Source organism: Thunnus maccoyii, chromosome 1 (assembly GCF_910596095.1).
Source record: "Thunnus maccoyii chromosome 1, fThuMac1.1, whole genome shotgun sequence".
Classification (NCBI taxonomy): Eukaryota; Metazoa; Chordata; class Actinopteri; order Scombriformes; family Scombridae; genus Thunnus; species Thunnus maccoyii.
In genome coordinates, this window is record NC_056533.1 from 38988340 (window position 1) to 39012637 (window position 24298).

Here is a 24298-nt window from a genome sequence, read left to right on the forward strand (position 1 = left end):
CTACTTCTGTTAATGTTAATACAGCTAATATTACTATTACTGGTTCTGTTAATGTTACTGTTACTTACCATTACTGTTAATATCAATATTATAATATTCGTATTACTGCCACTGTTAATATTGCTACTTCTGCAACTGCTACTCAGAGATGTCCTGAGCTGATCCAGACATATAAATGATCAGTATCATCTAAAACAAAACTGTACTCTGCTGTTAGTCCACTGCAGCCTGCTACTGTTGCGGCGTTGCTCTCCTTTACAACAACATACACTGCGAGTAAAAATTAAACTGTATGGATGTCAAACTGACTGATATCCCAGTTGGCAGAATATACAGATCCACTAACCCGACTCTAACTCTCCCTCTCTAATTGTCAATGAGTATCAGTGATAGTAGTTTTAGTATTACTGCTTCTGTTAATTCTTCTGTTACTGTTACTCAAACTGTTAAGATAGCCCGACTGCTACTTGATTTTTGAGGCTGATAATAATGTTGACATGTCTCTCGTTTTCTACATTGTTGATTAATATATTTTTAATCAATTAAATTATTAATGGCGATTAAACGATAATGCCAGTGAAAGTGCTTCTACTATTGCTGCTACTGAAAGTGCTATGACTGTTATTAGTATTGCTATTACTGTAGCATTAGGCTGCACAAGAATGTTATGTAAGTAGGAACCTTTGTATTATGTGAAGAGTGTGGAAGTCAAGCCAAAGAGATATGTGTGGAGAAGTAAACTCCACATCATATCTTCACTCAGAGCGATTACTGTTTTCTATTTTTCAGTTTTGAAGGTTTATCAGACTCCTAAACATTGCAGTACTGTATGGAAGATTTAAAATATCTAAATAAAAACAAATCAAAGAAATAAATTCGTTGAAATACAGTACACATTGTTGTATGTATTTCCCTAAAATTATGTGTTTTTACTGTGTCATAATGAAAAGAAAATCAATGGGAAAATGTTATTTAACCTTTTATCTTTAATTTCTTTTAAATCAAAGCACCATTTTCATTTCAAAAAAGCTGCCCTGCACTTCTTCATGAAAACTAACGACAGTGCTGTATTTAGTGTTGGCAGGTCTATGCTGCTCTCTGCTGGACAACACTGAAACACCTTAAACCTCCTCACTTTGTTTTCTGTGTTGTGGTTTGATTTTAATGTGGCACAAAAATCCATGTCCCAATGAAAAATAATTCATTCAATTCACTCAAAAAACTCAATTATTGTCCTTTTAATATTTTTATTGAGTTATGACAGTTATTACAGACAGTGATTAACACTGTAAAAACCTACCTAAAAAGGAAATACATATTATAATGTTTATTGTATTTTATTTTATTTCTTTGTTTGATTTCTTTTAGGCATTTTAAATCTTCCACAGTACTGCAGTACACCAGAGGAGATAGAGGGGAGGAGCAGCTCTGAGTTGAGGAAACACTGAAAGGAAAATTATGCAATCAGTCATCAGACTCCATTTACAGCCAACGGAGCAAAAGAGGGAAAACAGGACATGTAAGGCAGGGTGAGTGTTAATACCACACTACTATTGATGTTCAAAGTCTCCGAGTAGGCGGTCTCCCAGTGGACTGTAAAGGGAAGACTCATGGATTGATAAAAATTATATTTTGTGCTTCATAATTGAGTCAAGCAGATCTGTGTCAAGGTGGCAGAGTTTAAAAAAAGTCAAAAAGAACTTCCTGTTCTCTATTTACTGGGTGTGAAACTTGCACAGACTTTTTTTTGTCTTGAATCTTGTGTTCTGAGTTCAAAGTCAGGGTTACTAGTTTACTTGTGCTGTTAGTATTACTGTTACTATTATGTCACTGTTTTATATCACTGTTACTATTATGTCATTATTAGTGCTACTAGTATTAATGCTACTGTTAGTGGTACTAGTACAGTGTACACTGTAGTACTACAGTACTACATGAAGGTCTAGTTCATGTACTACTATCACAGTTGGTTATGCTTAGTGTTCCGACTAGTTAACACCTTTTGTCATATTTTCTCAGGTATTGGTGAGACAATGGAATACAATTCATGAAAGATTTATTAGACACCAAAATACTACAGCACTGCAGTACACTATATTGTTGTCAAAAAACATACAAAAAGACATCAGTGAGTCACATTGTTGCACTGAGTGACATGTAAACCAGATATTTTCTAATGTGGTATTATTCTTTTTTTACTGATGATTTAAGGAGAGAGTTTCATGACAATCTAAGCTATAGCAGTACTCAAACTATGAGTCAGATAACATTGTCTTTGGAAAAAATTACTGGGATTTTTACTGCAGGAACTAGGCGTGTCCAAAATAGCTCCTCCCACTTTGCAGCTGTATTGGATAATACAGCATAATACATACTGGATAATTCACACTGCTTTTAAAAACAGCAAGCAGATCCTAATTTAGCAGGTGAAGTTATAACTCATAAAAATGTCTGTAAATGATACAGTCACACTACATGCATGCATCAGACTCTTCATACTATCATCAAAATCAAAGTCTGATCTAGCTGAGTTTATTGATCTTATCTGATGTCACAAAGAGCTCAATGAGAAATAACTTACTATCAGCATTATTAGTCAGGACTGGAACATTGCCTTACTTAACTGTAAATGGTGGATTTATGGTAAAACCACAGCATGTTCTTGTAGCTCATTGGTTAAGACGCATGCCCCATGATTGCAACATTGGTGGTTTGAATCTGGCAGCAGGCCTTTTTTTGTATGTCACCCCATGTCTCTCTCTCCATCTGCTTCCTGTCTATATATTAAACATATATATTTTTTTAAAAAGTCATCCATGGTAGACTCTGGGACTGTCATCAGACCTGTACTGCATACTTTTATATGAGGAAACATTCACCACCATCTTTTATCAGTTTTATCAGGAAACAGCAGCCTGCACACACACAGGGCTGATTAGCCTCGGGGTGTCCTACTGTAACAGGAACTGATGAGGTAAAAGAATCAGAGTTATTGAATAATGATGGGTGGAGTTCTAACTGAAGCAGGTCTTCCCACTGAAATGAATAATAACATCTTTTTATGACATCGTCGCAACATGTGAGAGCTGCTGCACTGCCAGATGTAAGATAAGACAGGAATACGTAGAGCAAGTTCAGCTCTGTTTTTGAAAATGTTCACATCTGACACGATTGTTTATTTCATGTTTGAGATACTATTTTCAAAATGTTTGCAGATATTTCTTTTTATCATCATCCTGGACAGACTAATTTAAACTTGGCTGTCTGTGTGAGCAGGAAAAGATAGCAAAAGAGTGGAAAAACACATGTTTTTGTAAATGTTGCAGTTCAGATTCAGTTATCTGTAAGGTGCAATGATGACAAAGGAGATGGTTTACATGTTTCATTGAGTTGAGAGGAAACTCTTCTTTCTTTCTTTGTGTGTGTGTGAATGAAAACCATGTGTACTTAAACGGGAGGTGATTTACTCAATAGTTTTGGTTAATGTCCTGTACTTGAGTGCAATTTTGAGTCCCTGTTTTTCTCCTACTTTATGCTTTCAGTACAATAGACTTCTTAGGTGAGTATTGTACACTCTACTGCACTAAATGTGTCTGACAGCTGGAGTAACTACTAACTTTGCAGATTAGGACTTTACCTACAAACTTGATGATATGATCATTTAAAAAAATAGAGAGGAAGATTTATATAGATCAAAACAGTGTACAAATTAGTCCAAATTATCTCCTACACGTCGGCTACACGTTTATGTATCAGCCATAATATAATATTTCTGTACTTAAGATTTTGTATGCGTGAATATTACTTGTAATGGAGTATTTTACACTGTTATTTTAACTTTGGTAAAAGGACCTGAATACCTCCTCCTAACTGGTTTAAAGACTTTTTATTGTTCATCATTAATCAGTTATTTATAGTAGAGCTCACTGCATGGAGGTTGTTAGTGTTTCCCTCTGTGGTGTATGTTGTTACTTTGGCTCTGAACTCTTAAAACCCTGAAAATATGGTGTAAACATTTTTCTATAACATAAAATATTTATGATTCAATCAGCAACAATCAATGTAAAAGTTTGGGGAAAAAAAGGGTGTAACACTCAAATTACCAGGACTGTGTGGATATAGTTTGACCAGATTTGATTAACAGGGGCGTACATGAATAAACAACTCGACAATTGTCATCTCATGTTGATTACTAATTTCTATAAACAGATATCTGCATATGAATGCGGAATCTGTAGGCAAGGGGCAAGATTTTGGTATTGGAAGCATTCTGGTTTCCGTTTCTGTTTCTGGTTTTCTGTAAACAGTCCATGTGGGGAGCGAAAGAGGCAGAATACATTGGCCGAAATGTCATCTGGATCTAAAACACATACAAAAAGTATTGATGTTTGTGTATTGTGTGGAGAAGCGTTTGATTCATGTAATAAAAGACCGTTTTCAATTCACTTGCAATTTGTTTTAGCAAGTTGCTAATTGGACTGTAAACAATGACCGGCGCATGGAAGAGAAAGTCTTGGCCCAGATATCTAGTGTAGCCAGCAGCTACAACTGAAACCCTGAAATATTGGCCTTTGCCTCCAGAGGCTAAATGATTGTCAGACACTAGCTAATGGGTTCAGAGATTGTTCAAATACTGCTCAATCCTGATTGGTGCTCAGAAGCACGTGACCCCATATTCATAGAGTGTACATTGTTTTTTTGTTATTTGGCTTTTAAACATTTGTTTGTGAAAATTCCATAAAAGTAAGATATCACCTGAAAAGATGAGGGCCTTAAGCAAGGTTCAACATTAGCAGTCTTGTATAAATGAATTGTGTCAAAATTCACATGTGAATTTACGTGTGGATGTTTCAGGGTTAATATGGTTAATCTGTCCATGAGCGACACAAAACAGTTAAATTTCTGCAGGTCTCAAGTCTTTATTATTGTTTTTATTAGACCAAAATAAGTAACTTTTTATATATACTAAACAAAAATATCAGGTTATTGGACAACATTGCAACAGTATGTTTATACTCAGTTTGATGTACTGAGTCTTTGAGACATGTACTGAGTCTTAAAGATAAGACCCTCATTTTCAGGTTGGTTGACAGCTTTCAAACCAGCATTTATGAACCAACCAAAACACGTAAACGCATCAGAGTTCACTGAACCACAACAAACAGGCTAGTTGTGAAAGCAGAAGACTAAATGGACCTTGTTATGAGATTGCTTTGTCAGCTATTGTTTTTCATTCTCAACATTTAAGCCAGACAAATGTAAATTTGAACACATACATTTCCATGACAACTGAGAAAACTCGAGTCGATAGAAAGCTCCAGAACAGCTTCTTAGTAAACTTGTGGTGAGACATTTTTACTGAAGATCCTCTTGGGTTTCTCTGACTCTTGAAGGACTGTGGCCAAACTGGGCTTTTTGCCAAATCAATCAGATCCAGTAGAAACACAGAATGAATTCCTACTGGCAGACAGACAGAAACACAATGGTTCTCTTATCAATGTTCTCTGATTTTACCAGAGAGCCAAGATGACAGCGACGGACATCCTCAACATTCTGGACGATTTAAGAGACAATGACTTTGAGAGGTTCAAGTGGTTTCTGAAGAATGAAAGGGTGGGCAACATCGCACCCATCAAAGAGAATCCTCTGTCAAAGGCAGAGAGGCAGGACGTGGTGGATCTGATGGTGCAGAAATATGAATTTGCTGGAGCTGTGGAAGTGATCAGGAGTATTTTAAAGAAGATCAGCAGGAATGATCTGGTGAGGAAGTTAAACATTGGCTCAGGAGCAGAAGGTCGGTCACAGGAAGAGACAAACATGACATCACATCCAGACAGCAGATCTTTGAGGAGAAACAGTCTAGACAGTAAGTATTTGGACAGTTACACATACTCATTTTTTGTTCTTCAGGCTCTGTGCTTCAGCACATTCAATTTAAAATAAAATAATTGATATTACATTAAAGTCTCAGCTTTATTTTGAGTGGGTTTACATCAACATAGAAAGAACTGTGTGGGAGATATAGCCCTTTTAACACATAGTGCCTAAATTGCAGGGCTTAAAATGTAATAGGAAAGACACTCATGAAGTCAGACTAAATGATCAAACAATGATGCAGACATAACTACTTGAAGTACATAGCACATAGCACATAGCACATAGCAAATCTGGCTATATCTCCTCCTCTGAGATATACAACACCTTCTGGAGGATGGTTTCACACCTCGGGTAATTTGGAGCTTGTCATTGGATTATTGAAATTTTGTGGGTCTAACTTTGGAAAACATGAATGAACTCTTGCCAGGTGGGCAGTGATGTAATTCTGACAGGTGGTCCTACAAAGTAACAATTATTGGTTACTGTAATGGGGATTGGGGATTGGAAAAACCTTATTTCCCCATGTCTCGCTTGGAGAACGTCAGTTTCTCTGTCATGTATACACATGACATGTACTTAAATCCTTGTATTTAAAGTCTAACTAAAACTTAAACTGACACAAAATATCCTCTAGAAGTCTAAATAAGTTGGTTTCCATCACTTAACATTTTACTGTTTGTTGAATTCAGACACATTCATGTGAGGAAAACTGACTCAGACACACGGAGCAAAACAGAACAAAAAGTCAGGACTAACACGCATCTTCTATCACCAATACAGATAAAATAAGAAAGGCATGCTTTCAGAATAAGGTCAGTGTAAAGGAGAAATCTGATCACTAAGCTTTTACATACAGATTTACAGTAACCTGTAATGTGTGTGTTAACATGTGCCCCGATTACCCATGTAACCTGGTTTCTCTGGTTACGTTAGCGCATGTAAACACACTGATAGATGTTCATATCTATACTTTTCTCCTCTTTCAGCAGATGGTGATCTGCAGAAGGTTTCAGATATATATAAGATCGGTCTGAGGAGGAGATGTCAACATGTGACTGAAGGAACTGATGAAGCAGGAAGTGAAACCCTCCTCAACAATATCTACACTGAGCTCTACATCACAGAGGGAAAGAATAAAGAGGTTAATACCCAACACGAGGTGTGGCAGCTTGAGACAGCTTCCAAGATGACCCCCTATGACACGCCAATCAAGTGTCATGACATCTTTAAAGCCTTACCTAACCAAAAGAAATACATCAGAGTCGTTTTGACAAACGGCGTTGCTGGTGTTGGAAAAACCTTCTCAGTGCAGAAGTTCACTCTGGACTGGGCAGAAGGCTTGGAAAACCAAGATGTCAGTCTGGTGATTCTGCTTTCGTTCAGGGAGCTGAACTTGATCAAAGATGAGAAGTACAGTCTTCTCATGCTGATCCATGATTTCTGTCCACTTTTACAGAAGGTCACAGCAGAGAAGCTCAATGACTGTAAAGTTTTGTTCATCTTTGATGGCCTGGATGAAAGCAGACTTTCACTGGATTTCAAGAACAGGAGGGTCGTATCTGATGTCACACAGAAGTCATCAGTCAATGTGCTGTTGACAAACCTCTTCAAGGGGAATCTGCTTCCCTTGGCTCTCATCTGGATAACTTCCCGACCTACAGCAGCCAGTCAGATTCCTCTGACATGTGTTGACAGGGTAACAGAAGTACGAGGCTTCACTGACGCCCAGAAGGAGGAGTACTTCAGGAGGAGATTCAGTAATGAACAGCAGGCCAGCACAATCATCTCACACATCAAGACATCTGGGAGCCTCCACATCATGTGTCACATCCCAGTCTTCTGCTTGATCATTGCTACAGTTCTGGAGAATGTGTTGACTACAGACCAGAGAGGAGAGCTGCCCAAGACCCTGACTGACCTGTACTCACACTTCCTGCTGGTTCAGACAAAAAGGAAGACGTACAAGTATGATGAAGGACATGAGACGAATCCACAGGAGCTGACGAAGGCTGACAGGGAAGTTCTTCTAAAGCTGGGGAGGCTGGCGTTTGAACATCTGGAGAAAAGAAACATCATGTTCTACCAAAAAGACCTGGAGCAGTGTGGTCTCGATGTCAAAGAGGCCTCAGTTTATGGAGTTTGTACAGAGATCTTCAAAAGAGAAAGTGTGATCTTCAAGAAAACAGTCTACTGCTTTGTTCATCTGAGTGTTCAAGAGTTTCTGGCTGCAGTCTACATGCACCACTGTTACAACAACAGGAACACAGAGGTACTGGAGGACTTCCTGGGAGAAGACTACAAACACAGGGAATCAAAACCAAAGTCTCTCCTCCAGAAAATTTCTGCTTATTTCAGAAACAATGATAGCCGTGACCCACCTAACAGTAATCATGATTACCCATCTCTGGATGACTTCCTGATGGACGTCATGGAGAAATCTCTCAGAAGAGAAAATGGCCACCTAGACCTGTTTGTTCGCTTCCTTCATGGCCTCTCTCTGGAGTCCAACCAGAGTCTTTTAGGAGGCCTGCTGGGTCAGACAGAGAACAGTCCAAAAATCATCCAGAGAATCATCAGCAACCTGAAGGAGATGAATACCTTCAGAATTTCTAGTGAAAGAACCATCAACATCTTCCACTGCCTGATGGAGATGAATGACCGCTCAGTACATCAGGAGATCCAAGAGTTCCTGAAGTCAGAGAACAGATCAAAGAAGGAAATCTCTTTGATCCACTGCTCAGTTTTGGCCTACATGCTGCAGATGTCAGAGGAGGTTTTGGATGAGTTGGACCTAAAGAAGTACAACACATCAGTGGAGGGACAACGGCGACTGATCCCAGCTGTCAGGAACTGCAAAAAGGCTCAGTAAGTCCAGATGTGATTAACATTATAAATCAGTTTAGATTAGTAGTTAAGTTCTTCAAATATAAATAATATGAAATTCTTATTATTGTTAAAATAGTTCTCCACTTGTTTATAGCCAAAATAATATGTCAGTTAAATTTAGTCACAGATGCTCTTTAGCTGTTTGAAATGCTGTGGCTGTAAATAATGTTGATTTTTCAGTTGGTTATGTTTATAGCTGTTAAGTTAATGAACAGTTGTTCTATTTATTTCTAGTAATTATTTGACTTTACAGTTTTTCTTCCTTTGGATGACATAGGCATCATTCAAACCTGGTAAAACAAATGAAGGACTTTAGAGGTTGTGGTTGAGGTTTTATTACAGCAGCATTTTATCACAAATATATCAGTATTTTACAGTTATCAGTGAATGCAGTAAAGTTATTATTACATGACTAGGTTCTAATCAGACACTGTTTTTTATAGGGCTGTAGTCTCCTGGTCGATTAGTTGGTCAATAGGCTCTCATCCAACCAAATTCTCATTGGTCGAATAATTGCTGTGTTACTTTCATAAGGAGAATAGAAATGCTACATCAGTAGCTTGCCAGGATTAGTCCACATTAGTCTGTTCCTCCTGTGGCGGGAGGAACAGACTAACAATTTACCTGTGAAAACAGGTGTATTCAAATCACTCCTGTTGTTTTCCCAACTTTGAACTCGCCCAACCTAATGGAGACTGCTAGGTCTAACTGTACTCAACGTTCACTGAACATTTACTGAATCAGTGTTTCTCCTATAATGATAACAATGAGAACCCCCGCCAGGCCAAAAGAATATTTTTAATGCCAAAAATAACACCAAATATTGATTCATTCGTAAATCAATGGCGTTTGGGAGTCTCTGTGCAGCGCTGTTGCAATACATGAGTCAACCTCTGTGTTGTTGCCTGGGAAACTAGCATAACTCTGGTCAGGAATAGGGCAGTGCTTAGAACGTTTGCATTAATACGTTTGCATAGTGATTGAGAAAGGGTGAGCGGCAGGGAAGTGACGGTGGATGCGAGTGGAGCAGACCAAAAAATTTGTAGTTAGTTGTCAGTCTGGCAGTAAATGTACAGTACAGACTACAGTGTGTCAGTTATTAAATGCTAAAAAGTCACATCTGTTGTTTCCCCAAGTGCTGGAAAAGTGAAGGGGGTTAGCTCCAAAGTTAGCAACAATGGGTTAGCCTAACCTGATGACGCAAAACAGAGAAATAGAGAATGGAGAAATGTGTGGCTACTGCGTTCACTGTGCACTCTGTCACATTGTCGACTGTCGCTTTCCATTAGAAGGAATAAAATGTCCCAGAAATTTTTTTTAAAAAAAAGATTAGCTGAACCATGATGTGAAGAGCAAATGTTAATTAAAATAGGGAATGTCAAACTGTTTTGTCATCAAATGCATTAAGTAAATATAAAGTGTCCTCTTTCATGATAAAATGTGTCATAATATATGTGTCATGACAGACTCTCTAGCTGTTGGCTCTCAGAGACTCACTGTGAGGTTTTGGTCTCAGCTCTGAAGTCCAACCCCTCCCATCTGAGAGAGCTGGAGCTAAGCTTCAACAAGCTGCAGGATTCAGGAGTGGACCTGCTGTGTGCTGGACTGGAGAGTCAAAACTGTAGACTGGAGAGTCTGAGGTCAGTTCACTGACTGCCTGATACTATTGTTGACCTTAATGTTTAACAATTAAACATAATTTATGTACATACACAACTTACATCCATGAAGTTAATTTTCAGTGTTGACATGAATAGGTGACTGAATGTTGTGGTGACATTTAGATGATGTCTGTAGAAGGCTGACATGATGATCCACAATGACAAAGTCATTTTAGGCAAAAGCTAATTGATTAGGACATAGTAATGTTGAACTACACATTTAAAACCCAACTGGATTATAAATGATTTTTTAATGACATCATTTATCCTTTATTCAGACTGAGGGACTGCAGTTTGTCAGAGATCAGCTGTGCTTCTCTGGCCACAGCTCTGAAGTCCAACGCTTCCCTTCTGAGAGAGCTGGAGCTGAGTAAAAACAAGCTTCAAGATTCAGGAGTGAAATTTCTGTCTGCTGGACTGGAGAGTCCACACTGTAGACTGGAGAGTCTGAGGTCAGTTCACTATGGAGAGCCCTTTAATTCAAAACCCTACCCAAACTGTACATCACCTATCCAGTTACCAGACACTCAGCATCCAAACTGTACACCAACTATCCAGTTACTAGACACCGAGCGTCCAAACTATACACCACTTTCCAGTTACCACATACCACCTATCCAGTTACCAGACACTAAACCACACGACAATAAAAGAAATAAAATCCAAGTCCAGACTTGATATATTGGCAGAGGTTTATCAAACATTATACAGAATTCACAAGACAGGGTGTTAAATCTGTGTACCTTTGTGCTACATCCATCCATCAATCTATCCAATTTATCTAGGCTATAAGCATAGCCAATGACAGTGTATTGAGATGCGGTAGGAGCAGAAACAATAAGATATAATAATAAGCAAAAAACAAGTTGTTTTCTAGTTCTGGTTTAATTTCTATTCCACTTGCTAATTTGAAGACGAAAATGGGAAAAGTACGTGAATTTCCATTTTTTTAATTCACACAAAAATTGGGAAAACAAAATAATGCATTGTATATTTGTTTATCCTGTTATCAACCAAGTTGAACACAACTTTGGAGACAGACCAGCTACCTTCGTTTCAATCAATTAAAGGGACTACAGGAGTAAAAAAAGAAAGAAATCCCATACCCTTGTCAATGGGAATTCCTTAGTGACGTCATGCGGGGACATAGGGATTCATGCCACATGCCAGCATGTTTTTATAATTTTGGAGTTATTGAAAGTTTGTGGCTAATTGAAGTTTTCTGCATAGATCACTACATCAATGCACTTTATAGGACAGGAATTACGTCACTTGACTTTGTCTTCCTTGTCTCTCTTCTACCAGACAATGCATGGCTCCCTCCATGAACCAGACAGAATAATGACCCCACGTGTGTCTATATTGAAATGACATAAACTATAGCCTATATTCTATTAAATATGTCCATTAGTCTTGCGACTGGGAAGTTTTTCCATCTTACAGGATAATTATTTTTAGCAGCTCTTATCAGCAAGCATAATTTCAACCAAATAATCAATGATGAGTTTTGCATTGCCAGACCTATCCACACTTCTGTGAGTGTAACAGTGAAAGAAAACTCCCCTGGAATTTCAAGCCAACAACATGCCGCCATCAACTTTTATAATAGGTAGGTAGAGTCCTCTATGTCCTGTTGTAGGCCCCAGTGCCATATAGCTTTGATTATTCATTTGGTCACAGGATTAGGTTGCTGTATAGGCATATTTGCAGATGTGATGTATTAACAGAGGATGTGCAATCATTTTGCAGGCAATTCATGTTGAAGTTGGAAAAGTTTAGAGTTGGAGAAATTATATAGGTGTAGATAATTTTAAGTTTGATAAAATAGTCAATCATCAGATCAAATCAAGTTTATTTATAAAGCACATTTAAAAACAAGTTTACCAAAGTGCTGTACAATAAAATAAAAAAAGTAAATTAAAGCTGCAAGCAGCATTGAACAGGCCCTCGCGCCTCCACGCATGTTGGGCCACAGCACAGTGGAAGGGCTTATGTCACGGGCATGTAGATGTCTTCAGACCTGGGCTGTTTTCAGACATTGCAAGAAGGAGATAAACACCACTTCCCTTGTCCACTATTTTGCCTGCTGCTGGGGCTGCTTTGCTGCAATTTCATAGGGGGCGCTATTCAGCCAGTTTGCATCACTGATGGAATATTGTCACGTAGACCTGTTCAGGCTGGGACTCTTATCAAACATGTAAAGTTTGGTGCAGACTGGACCATGTACAATAAAGTTATAGCAACTTCCTCTGTCATGGTGAAACATCAAATCTCAACGGTAACAGAGATGAAAACACGTCTTACCACGGACACGTCATCAGGCCATCACGATGCCCAGTAATAGAGCCACCAGTACCACCAATCACGTCAATAAAATGGCGTTTTCTGGGACTTTCTGGAAACTGACGAATCACAAAGTTTGTCTCCATGGCTCTGGGAATCTGCCTGATTGCACTTCATGTCTGTCGTACGTTTAAATGTATGGTGCCACAAGTACTTGCTGGACAAAGACTTTAGGTGTCTGTTATCTAGTATTGCGTGAAGGAGTTAAATATCATTTCCTGTGTCCACTATATGGTGGTGGAAAACACGCATTAAATAAACATCATGTCGCTGTATATCAACTGTAGAGCACACCTTGAAAATTTCATGTGAATCAGATGATGTTTGTCATATAAGGCTGACTTGCTCACAGCTGTGTCATCAAAATTGTGCACTTTTAACCCACATGACCTGGTCAAAGTTTGATTGAAATGTGTACTGTCACAGGGCTCTAAAGAGTGAGTATTTGACTCGCATTTGTACCTAAAAATAGATATGTGCGAAGTGGAAAAATAATTTACTTGCACACTGTGCGACTGCAAATTACAACCATAAGACCATATGAAATGCTAGAGGGATTTAAAGTTGAAACAACAGATACAGAAAGTGGCGATGCTGATAAGGCTAACAGAGCGTTAGCTGCAGCATGACCGGAAGGAAGCATAACCAGTTAGCCTAAGCTCGGCTCTCAGCTAGCCCCGGCTCTCTGTTTGGATCCAACCGGATCATCGAGTCCCGGTTTGTTATTCAGGTTAAAGGGGGAAGAATCAGCAGGTCTGTTGGTCAGTTAAGTGAAGTAAAGCAGAAGAAACACTGGGATCACCAGGGTGAAACAGTCCGTGGAGGAGTTGCTGTGTTCAGCTGCACAGATAGGAAATCCCTCAGCTGACAGGATGTACCACTCTGTTTGAAAAAAACCTCTTATTCTCCTCTTTTTGGGTTATAACAGCGCTTGGCAACTAGCATATTAGGCACATTACCGCCACCCTCCGCTTCAGACTGTAGACCAAATATTAAATCCTACACATCCATCCTGTCTGTATAATAAACTCAAAAAAAAAAACTGCTACTACACCCACTTGGCAGGTTCATTAAAGTTTTAATGCTGAGCTCCGGAACTCTAGTCTTCCTGAGTTCTTCCCTCATATATTGTCTTTTTTGATCATACTTAGTACAATCTATGCTTGCATGTGTAATAGTTTCCTCAGCCAAGTGGGAAAAAATATGTGCATATATCAGCAATCGCCAAAAATGATAGTCAAAAAGTAATCGTGTTAAATAACCGTGATGTCAATATCGAGCAAAAATAATTGTGATTATGCTTTTTCCCATAATCAAGCACCCCTACAGAGAACATTTGATTTACAAACACACACACACACACACACACACACACACACACACACACACAGCATTTATATATGTATGTGATAAATTGTTCTCTTTAATAAACAGTTACTTGAACATTTGTCAGTGTGCTCTTAAATTTCTATGTGTGCTCCTAATTTGTTTCATGTAGGAACACATGTACTCCTTGACAAAAAAGTAAGCATTGAACACTGCTGTCAGATCTGTAGAGACAATAGGTAACTGCAGCTGGACACAGAAAAATACTCATATATTTGAATGGAGAGTGTGAGTGAACTGCTAGGTGCTTGGGCCCTAATAAAGGAAAAACGGCAGTACAGAGCTACAATTTTTAGTTTTGATTTTATTTTTCTGAAGCACTTTATCACTAAACTGTCACTCTCACTCCATTTTTTCCCTTCCCCTCATAGGTCATCCTCACTACTGATTATACATATAAGACCTACAATTATTGTAAAATAAATGATAATAACCCCAAACTTCATACAAAGTTTGTATATCATGTACTGTAAGTATATAGGCCTTTCTGCTATATCTTATAAAACTGAGCTACATCCAACTGTCACACCCATCCCCCGCCTTTCTTCCCTCCTTCTCCCTGTCAGATTGACAGCAGGATTTCAGAGCAGTCTTCTAGTGGAAATATCTTCATAAATCCCATGACTTTGGCCAATTCTTACATTAAAAACCACATTTCAGTAGTCGCAAATCCATTGATACAGGTTTGAAAGTGGTCTGACTTAGACGACTTTAGATGTCAAACGCCTAAGTTCAGCACAAAGTCTATGCCCAGAGATTGCCTCCCCATTGGTTTACATTGTAAGGTGCAATGTGGCACTCCAACTTTCAGGGCTTATAAAATCTAAACTGTTTGAGTTATTACAAAGTTTTTAATAGCTTTTGTTCAGCACAGTGTGATAAGTCATATATTAAAGTTTGAAGCCGATACCATTAACACCCTAGGAGGAGATAGCGTTTGTTCGGGTTCCAAAATTGGCACAAAGTCATACTTTGATGGGTGTATTGTGGACTTCCTGTTGGATTTAGGTCAAGGGTGTCAGGGTATGATTTGTAGGTCTTGTTGAGACGAATAATTGAGTTTTGGTTTGATCGTTCTACGACATTCCTATGGGCGTGGCCGCCATTTTAGATACATAGGTGATGCTATCTAGCACATTTTGACACTTTGGGGGTTAATTTTTACATTTTATCAAATATGTCACCAAACCTGATGTGCGTGCCAAATTTGGTGAATTGTTGAGCATGTTTAGGGGGTCAAATTTAGGGTTGACGTGGTGGAATAATAAAGAAAGAAAAAAGAAAGAAACAGAACAGATACAAGAGGGTCTTCGGCCCTTTGGGGCTCAGGCCCTAATTAAAACAACATAACTAGGTAACAGCAAAAAAAAAGGAGTAGAGATGACATCACAATACTATCCCTTATGCATACACAAATAAATAAGTAATAGTAAAACATAAAGCTTTAAGGACACTCAAAGGCCTGAGAACACGTGGGTCTTAAGTTTAGCCTTAAAAGTGTCTACAGAAGGGGACTGCTTAATTGCGAAAGGTAAACTATTTCTTATGGCATAAGAGGCATTTAATTGAGGTTTTGGAACATTATAGAACATGTTGGAAAATCTAAGGCACAGATGATCTGAGATCCCCAAATCCTCCACAGCCAGCAAAGGAGTGGTCAGACCAAGTGTAAAAACTAAATCTAAAGTGTGGCCATGTTTATGGGTTGGGCCAGAGACAAGCTGTACAAAGTTAAAAGAGTCCATAATACCCAGAAATTCAGTGGCTCTAACATTTGATGAGAGGTCAAAATGAAAGTTAAAATCACCAGGGATTAAAATTATGCCATGATTCACAACAACTGAAGATGAAAACTCAGAGAACTCAGTGAGGAAAATGGCATCCAGCCAAGGAGGGTGATACACAACTACACATAGTACAAGGCATGAACCACCGGTTTTGAACATCTGGACTTCGAAGACAGAACAATTATTAATACCAAAGGGAACCACTTATGGCAGTTTCTGAAAATAACTGCTAAAAGGGGGAGTTCACACAGGAAACAGTACTCTGAGGTGGCACCATAGAGGAAGAGGGAGGTACCAGGGTGTTTGTGTGGAGAGTCATGTGAACAGGATTGCACGGCGTGTTGCAAATTAGCAGCAAGCATTCGGATATCCAGCTTGTTAGGATGGATACCGTCTGTCTTAAAAAAAAAAAATTTAAATTGTCTATGAAGCCCACATTGTAAGCCCTGCAAGCAGACTGGAGCCAATTGTGGAGACTGAGGACTCTGCTGAATCACTCTGAACCATTTGAAGGAATTGGATTGCCGATAAGGGCAGTCTTTCCACAGCTGTTTAATCAGTTTAAAAGTTGGTTAAAATTGATTTTAGTCAGCTCAGACTGTTGAAATACTGTGACTTCATCCATGGTGATGGAGTTGACGGAGCAGGGTGGACAGAGAAGGGGGAAGGAGCCCATCGTGGTGCTGGTGTAAAGAGCAGTATGGAGTGGCGAGCCCTGATGCAAGTGGTGTGGTCAGGTATGGCTGGTGGATGGATCGGATGCGACGGAGAGCATATTGTAGGCAGACCACTGTTGTCTTGCACTCTGTGCTGGCCATTCTGAGCTTATTTATAAACTGAGCACAGCCTACATATAACTGAACTGCCAATGCTGTAGTTGTTGTTAAAAATGTTGAAGGGTTAGGGTTAATATTAACCCAGAGAGAGGGTTCCTTATCAAGAGAATGTAAAACTTGCAAAAGAAAAAACAGAATTTCAAACCTTTTATTAGGTATTCTATAATGACTTTTTTCAAATTGAGTGACAAAACATTTTTAAGCACCATATTTAATCTTCTGATTTAGTTTCAGAATAGTAAATCAATTGAGACAAAATTACACAGATTTAACACCTTGAATTCTATATAATGTTTGATAAATCTCTGCCAATACATTTCTCTTATTGTAGTTAAAGCTGCAGCTGAATCACTGCATATGACTGAATTGTCTGGTTTATTGTCTTCTATCCACCAAAGTGCCCATAATAATGCTAGCATCTATGCTGTGAATACTGACATCTGATCTGAAATTCTATGTCTGTTTTTAATTCTTAATTCAGGACTGGTTATTCCAAATGCCACTTTCCCACTCTCTGGATCCTTTTATCCCTCTGAATTCTGTAAATATGAACTCTATCCTTGTTGCAGATGAGACTTAACTTCCTTGAATATATCTCCTGATTTCTAGCTTTTGTTATTAATCAGTATGCATACATCAACTTCAGGTTCTGGGATTATCCATGATGGTACAACTGACCAACAGACTGGAGGGCATACATTAATATTAATAATACCAATTTCCTCCGCCTTAGATTTTTGCTTATTTCCAAAGCTTGTTTTGGCTTTCAAACTCTACTTCCTATTTAAGAGAGGTGATTGAATTTCTGCCCAATCGGCGTTATCCAGCTGGATAGCACACAGTGTCGAATTGGACATCATGCATTGTCGACTGGGTTGCGCATGATGTCAAATTGGGTCACTCTGCCCTGTCAACTGGGTCGCGCATGATGTCCACTGGGTGGCAGTGCAGGATGACTGGATAGGTGTGTCTGGTAACTGGATAGGTGGTGTACAGTTTGGGTGGTCAGTCTAGTAACTGGACAGGTGGTGTACAGTTTGGGTAGGGTTTTGAATTAAAGGGCTCTCCATACATAACTTACATCCATGAAGTTATTTTTTTCATATTTGTACAAATATCTGTACAAATTTTAGTCTGTAGTTATAAAATATGACAGATTCTTAAAGAAACTATAGGAAATGTCCACTGTTAATTAATGTTTATAAATTTTGGTAAAGAGTTACATTTGTATACGGAAGATCCTCTCAACTAATATCTGTTTTAAATTGATCAACAAGACATTTAAAACCTGAAAACATTTGATTGGATTATAGATAGATTTTTATCTACATCATTTATTCTTTATTCAGATTGAGGGACTGCAGTTTGTCAGCGAACAGCTGTGCTTCTCTGGCCACAGCTCTGAAGTCCAACCCCTCCCATCTGAGAGAGCTGGAGCTGAGTGAAAACAAGCTACAAGATTCAGGAGTGAAGTTTCTGTCTGCTGGACTGGAGAGTCCACACTGTAGACTGGAGAGTCTGAGGTCTGATGTTTAACAATTGGACCTAATTTATGTACATACATAAATGATGTATGTACATGATCATTGATATTGATCCTTCAGAACACCCTCACACACACACACACACACACACACACAGAGAGAGAGAGAGAGAGAGAGAGAGAGAGAGAGAGAGAGAGAGAGAGAGAGAGAGAGAGAGAGAGATGTAGGCCCAATTCAATTCAAATTTAATTGTATAGCACCATCTCATGCAAAAGCACGCTTTGGAGCCAGACCAGCAAGTGTTTTGTAAACCAAGAGTTTACAAATTACAAACAAATTTTGAATTGTATTCTGAAAACAAGGTAGTCAGTGAAGGTTATGTGAGGACCGGAGTTATGTGGTCTGATCTTTTTGTCCTGGTAAGAATTTGTGCAGCTGAGTTCTGGATTATTCGTAATCTATGGATTGTTTTGTTTGGAAGACCCATAAACAGAGAACTGCAATAGTCCCACCTGCTCATGAGTTTCTCTGAGGCACACTGAGAAAGAAAGCCTCTGATTTTGGAAATGTTTCTGAGTTGGAGAAAGGCAACCTTGGTGATGCTGTTGATATGATCCTTAAACTGACTTCACCATCCATGGTTTCTCCTAGGTTTTTAATCTGTTCACTTGTCTTTAATGATCTGGACTCCAAGTACTTGCAGACCAGTTGTCTCTGGGCTTTAGCACCTACAACCAAGATCTCAGTTTTTGCCCTGTTCAGCTGAAGGAAGTTTGCAGCCATCCGGTGGTTCAGTGTCTTCCAAACAGCTGACTAGGGAGTTTATGGGTTGGAAGTCATCAGTGGACAGTGAGATGAGAAGCTGTGTGTCATCAGCATAATTATGGTAGCTAATGTTATGTTTGCTGATAATGTAGCAGAGGCCAACCATATATAAGTTGAAACCACTGGAGAACCGTCCCAGACAGACCCACCCAGTTTCTTAGCCTTTCCAGCGGGATCCCATGGTCCACTGCATCGAATGCAGAGCTCAGGTCTAGGAGTATTAGGACTGAGGTTTTTTATTGTCATTGTTTATCCCCATGTCATAAACAACTTTTAAAAGAGCAACCTCTGTGCTATAAGATGTGCAGAAGCCAGACTGGAATTTATCATAAATATTGTTATCAGTAAGCTAGCAGTTCAGTTGCTAATATACCTTCTAACGTTAACCTTCCCAATATTTTTACTCAGGAGTGTGAGGTTGGTAAGTGCATTTGGGTCCAGGTTTTCCTTCTTTAGAACTGGTCTAATAGCAGCAGCTTTCATGCAATGGGGAAATACGCCATTCTGGAGAGAACAGTTTACTATTGACAAGATGTCATATGACATCAGATTTAACAGACTTAACAAAGGATGCTGGGAGTGGATCAAGGGAGTTGGTAGAGGACTTAGAGGGGAGTTATTATGCTTTTCCTTATTTTCAGTCATATATATAATGTTACAATGATGGATGTTCATATTAAACATTGCCAAAATGACAAATAATGAGGTAAATGCATGTAGAAATAACCCCTGTGTGCAACAGGCACCAGCTTCTGACTGTTCTAAACTCTAGGTTTCCAACAGTTTTGTCTACTTTGTTTCAGACAGAGGCTGAACTGAGGGGCTGCATAAAGGGCCAGTATAAGATAAATAAAGAGTTTTTTGAACTGTGAACCATGCAAAGCTACTCTATTGGTGTCAAAAAATAAAAATATAGAGCTGGAAATCAGCATAATAGGTCCCCTTTAAGTTGATTTATATGGTCAGTGAGATCGTTGGAGTCTACAGTGGAGAAATGTGACCGACAACATGCAGTGGTATAGAGGTATGTCATAGTTATTAGTGAAGTTAGTAATTGGGATATTGTGCCTGATGTTAAGAATTTTGTCATTGAGAAATGATGCAGATTAATTTCTTTGGCAGATAAGAAAGTATCAGAGGGAACATCAGGGGAGGGGCTAATGAGTCTATCAATGGTTGAGAAAAGGTGTTTTTGGATCATTTTTGTGGGTTTAGATAAGGTGTTTAAAGTATGAATTTAGTATTTTTGTGGCTCACTGTTGACATGAATAGTTGTTTGAATGTTTTGGTGACATTTGGATGATGTCTGTAGAAGGCTGACATGATGATCCACAATGACAAAGTCATTTTAGGCAAAAGCTCATTGATTAGGACATAGTAATGTTGAACTACACATTTAAAACTTCAACACATCTGATTGGATTATAAATGGACTTTTATCTGCATCATTTATTCTTTATTCAGATTGAGTCACTGCCGTTTGTCAGATATCAGCTGTGCTTCTCTGGCCTCCGCTCTGAAGTCCAACCCCTCCCATCTGAGAGAGCTGGATTTGAGCTACAACAAACTGCAGGATCAGGGTTCAGGAGTGAAGCTGCTGTGTGATTTTCTGAGCCCACCATGTAGACTGGGGACTCTGAGGTCAGACACCATTTTTTACCTCTGTGCTGAGATTAACATGATGTGACAGTTGTGTTGTCACTAAATTGCAGAGATAAAGCTGATATTATGTTGATCCACACTGAGTATCTAAATGGTAAAGTCTATTTTTTTCTTCAATGGTTTAGTCTATTGACAATGTCAAAGTAATTTTGAACTGCACAATTAAAACCTTCATATAACAAGAAAAATCTACACTGGATAGTTCACTCTGTGATTTTTGTCTTTTATATTTGACAATTTTCAACCTGTATTCTGTCGGGTTCAGGTTGAGTCACTGCAGTTTGTCAGAGATCAGCTGTGCTTCTCTGGCTTCAGTTCTGAAGTCCAATCCCTCCCATCTAAGAGAGCTGGATCTAAGTGACAACAACCTGCAAGATTCAGGAGTGAGGCTACTGTCTGCTGGACTGGAGAGCCCACAATGCAGGCTGGAAACTCTCAGGTCATTTGTATTACTATGTATTAAAAGTAATATTTTGGCCTCCCCCCTGTTTCTAGTTTACATAAAGAGTTTTTGACACTAAAAAGATTTTGTGTACTGTCTGAGCTGAAATGTTGTAATATCAAGTGTACAGAAAGTAAAACTCCTTTCATGCCAACATGTGACTCGGGATGTATGTTTCTGCCATTTAGTCTTCAGTGAAGACTCGATGTGCATAAAGTCCTGAAAATCTAGTATAATTGAAAGAATAATAAAGTATACAACGCAGAATTACTGTCATGTCCTCTACATGCAGGAACATACAAAGCAGACCTGCTGCGCAGGAAATGTTGCACATGATTTTCTTTAGATTTAACATTTTTAAAAATATTACAAATTAAATATTTAAACACTGAATGAAATGAAATCAAAAATATGATGCAAGACACTAAGTTTGCTAATTAAATGACTGAAATCAAATGTTGAACATTACTGGAATGAAAAATATGAACTAACATAAAACATCAGTAATTTTTTACATTAAATCTTCTTACTATCTTTAGATATACTGTTGAACATTATTTAACTTTAAAGGCATTTCTTCTGCCAAAGTAAAAACAGAATGGAAAATTAAGCCCTGAGCTTCAACATTTGCAGCCTCAGCAGGAACATGAAAGTTCTCTCCTACTACTAACCTAAAATGTATCTGTATGACACCAACATACAGCAGGGGGTGCTGAGTGCAACGCACACAACAAACATGAAGGCCTGAAGGACAAAATGCTGTTTACTGAGTTAAGGATCTTTTTAAGCTCATTAGAGCTACTTTTGTGTGTGTTCAGTCTGTCAGCGTGTCTGATCACAGAGGAAGGCTGTGCTTCCCTGGCCTCAGCTCTGAGCTCCAACCCCTCCTATCTGAGAGAGCTAGACCTGAGCTACAATCATCCAGGAGTCTCAGGAGAGAAGCTGCTGTCTGCAGGCCTGGAGGATCCACACTGGAGACTGGACACTCTCAGGTATGGACAGACAGGTGGATACTATCAGGTATGGACAGACAGGTGGACACTATCAGGTATGGACAGACAGATGGACAGGACAGACAGGAGTGTGTGTGAAGTTGATTGTGACTTTGTCTCTTCCTCCAGGGTGGACCATGGTGGACTGCAGAGACTGAAACCTGGTGTGAGGAAGTGTAAGTGTGTTTTCAGTTTGAGAAAGATGTGAAAAAAGTTAAAAATGATGGAAAGTCTGTTTTGGCACAAATGGGCATGGCCTAAACTGACATTTTTCTTGAACCAATGGATACATGAAACAGAAATATATTTCTGTTATCACAGTTCAAGAGGTAAAAGAGAAATGTTTTATAAATGGCCACATGGTGGTGCTACCTGCTCCAAAATGTCACTCATGTCTCTCCTGCAGATAAAGTTCATTCATACATACTGACTTCGCTGTTTGGAGCATTCGGACAAAAATCTGTTTCTAACAGATGACATTTTGAGATGAAAATAACGGACTTGACGTACAAAGACTCACTTTACACCAATATTTATTGAAAAAACATGAATGTTACAGACATCTTCACTGTCATGTCTGTTAATGTTCTAACTGAACTGTTGAATTTACATTAAGACAAACATTAGACATAGCTGGAATGAAGTTTAAGTTAAAAACTCATTCTCATCAAAAGGTCCACTTACTCTGTATCCCCAAAGCTTTCAGTCACAGCTCATGCCCTTCCTCAGTGGATGGAGTGTTTCAGTTGTCACGGAGATAGTTTAAGTTTGAGTGTTTTAATTTCAGTGATTGTCTGTAAAGTTGGTAATAAATAAACAGATGATAAACTGCAGCTGTATTGTGTCTTGTTCTCTCCATCAGATGCCTGTGAACTGAAACTGGATACAAACACAACAAACAGAAAACTCAAACTGTCTGACAACAACAGGAAAGTGACACATGTGGAGGAGGATCAGTCATATCCTGATCATCCAGACAGATTTGATGTCTGGCCTCAGCTGCTGTGTACAAATGTTCTGATTGGTCGCTATTACTGGGAGGTTGAGTGGAGAGGAAGAGTTTATATATCAGTGACTTACAGAGAAATCAGCATGAAAGAACACAGTGACGACGGTTTGTTTGGAAGGAATGATCAGTCCTGGAGTCTGTACTGCTCTGATGATGCTGTTTACTCTGTCTGTCACAATAAGACAGTAACATCCATCTCCTCCTCCTCCTCCTCCTCCTCCTCTCCCTGTTCTTCCTCCTCCTCCTCCGTCTCTAACAGAGTGGCAGTGTATGTGGACTGTCCTGCTGGCCTTCTGGCCTTCTACAGAGTCTCCTCTGACACACTGATCCACCTCCACACCTTCAGCACCACATTCACTCAGCCTCTGTATGCTGGGTTTGGGTTTACACTCTGGTCTGGTTCAGTGTCTCTGTGTCCTCTGTAGGAGGGAGAGTCTCTCCTGTGTACAGAAACTCTGCTGACTGAAGATCAGCTGCTGAAATCAAACATCACATACACTCTGCACTGTGAAGCAGATCTGTCTCAGACTCAAATACTCAATTATTTTTCCTTCTACATGATTCATTGATTTGTCTCAGTTGACTCTGCTGTTGTTACTGTCAGGATCAAATGAGCAGCATGCAGCTCTATTTGTGTGTTAATAAAATAGAATCTGTCCAGCCCAGAGTGTTTTTATGGTTCTCACATGTATTCTATCACACCATGAGGCATCATGGCACCATATTCATGGCATTATTTTTGAAAGCATCTTCACTTTCCTGCCACAATGGATAATATAACAAGCTTTTAAAATACAACACATTGTTAAAGATGAAACCAGTTGTTTCCAACGTTTTTTGGCTTTTGACATCTTACAAAAAGCAGTGTGTAGTCTGGGTCACATTTCAGATGTTTATGAGTTGTTAACAGCTCCACCAAATAGTGATTTTTCCCTCTAAACGTCTCTTTTACTGTAGTAGGATTTTTCATGCAGGACGTTTACTTGTAATGGGGCATTTTTACTATGCTGTATTGTATTGTATACAGTAAAGGATCTGAATACTTCTTCCCAGTGGTAGAAAGTGTATTTTCTCAAGTACTGTACAGTTATGTAGTACAATTGTGTGG

At 38.9% G+C, this 24298-nt stretch overlaps 1 protein-coding gene across 1 annotated transcript; it reads left to right on the forward strand.

The window, feature by feature from the left end:
- The first annotated feature begins 1461 nt into the window (after positions 1 to 1461).
- On the forward strand, positions 1462 to 23969 carry LOC121903760 (NACHT, LRR and PYD domains-containing protein 12-like). Its single transcript, XM_042421130.1, has 10 exons — positions 1462 to 1529; positions 5518 to 5866; positions 6864 to 8742; positions 10230 to 10403; positions 10703 to 10876; positions 18126 to 18299; positions 21013 to 21186; positions 22008 to 22181; positions 22311 to 22357; positions 23044 to 23969. The coding sequence occupies exons 2-10, from the start codon at positions 5527 to 5529 to the stop codon at positions 23613 to 23615; spliced, it is 3708 nt and encodes a 1235-aa protein (XP_042277064.1). The 5' UTR covers positions 1462 to 1529; positions 5518 to 5526; the 3' UTR covers positions 23616 to 23969.
- Positions 23970 to 24298: the final 329 nt, after the last annotated feature.

Excerpts from the sequence above, each read along its gene's own strand:
- LOC121903760 (XM_042421130.1), top strand. The coding sequence starts at position 5,527 with ATGACAGCGACGGACATCCTCAACATTCTGGACGATTTAAGAGACAAT. Across the intron at positions 5,867-6,863 it reads GAGGAGAAACAGTCTAGACA|CAGATGGTGATCTGCAGAAG; the intron begins GTAAGTATTTGG and ends CTCCTCTTTCAG. Across the intron at positions 8,743-10,229 it reads AGGAACTGCAAAAAGGCTCA|ACTCTCTAGCTGTTGGCTCT; the intron begins GTAAGTCCAGAT and ends GTGTCATGACAG.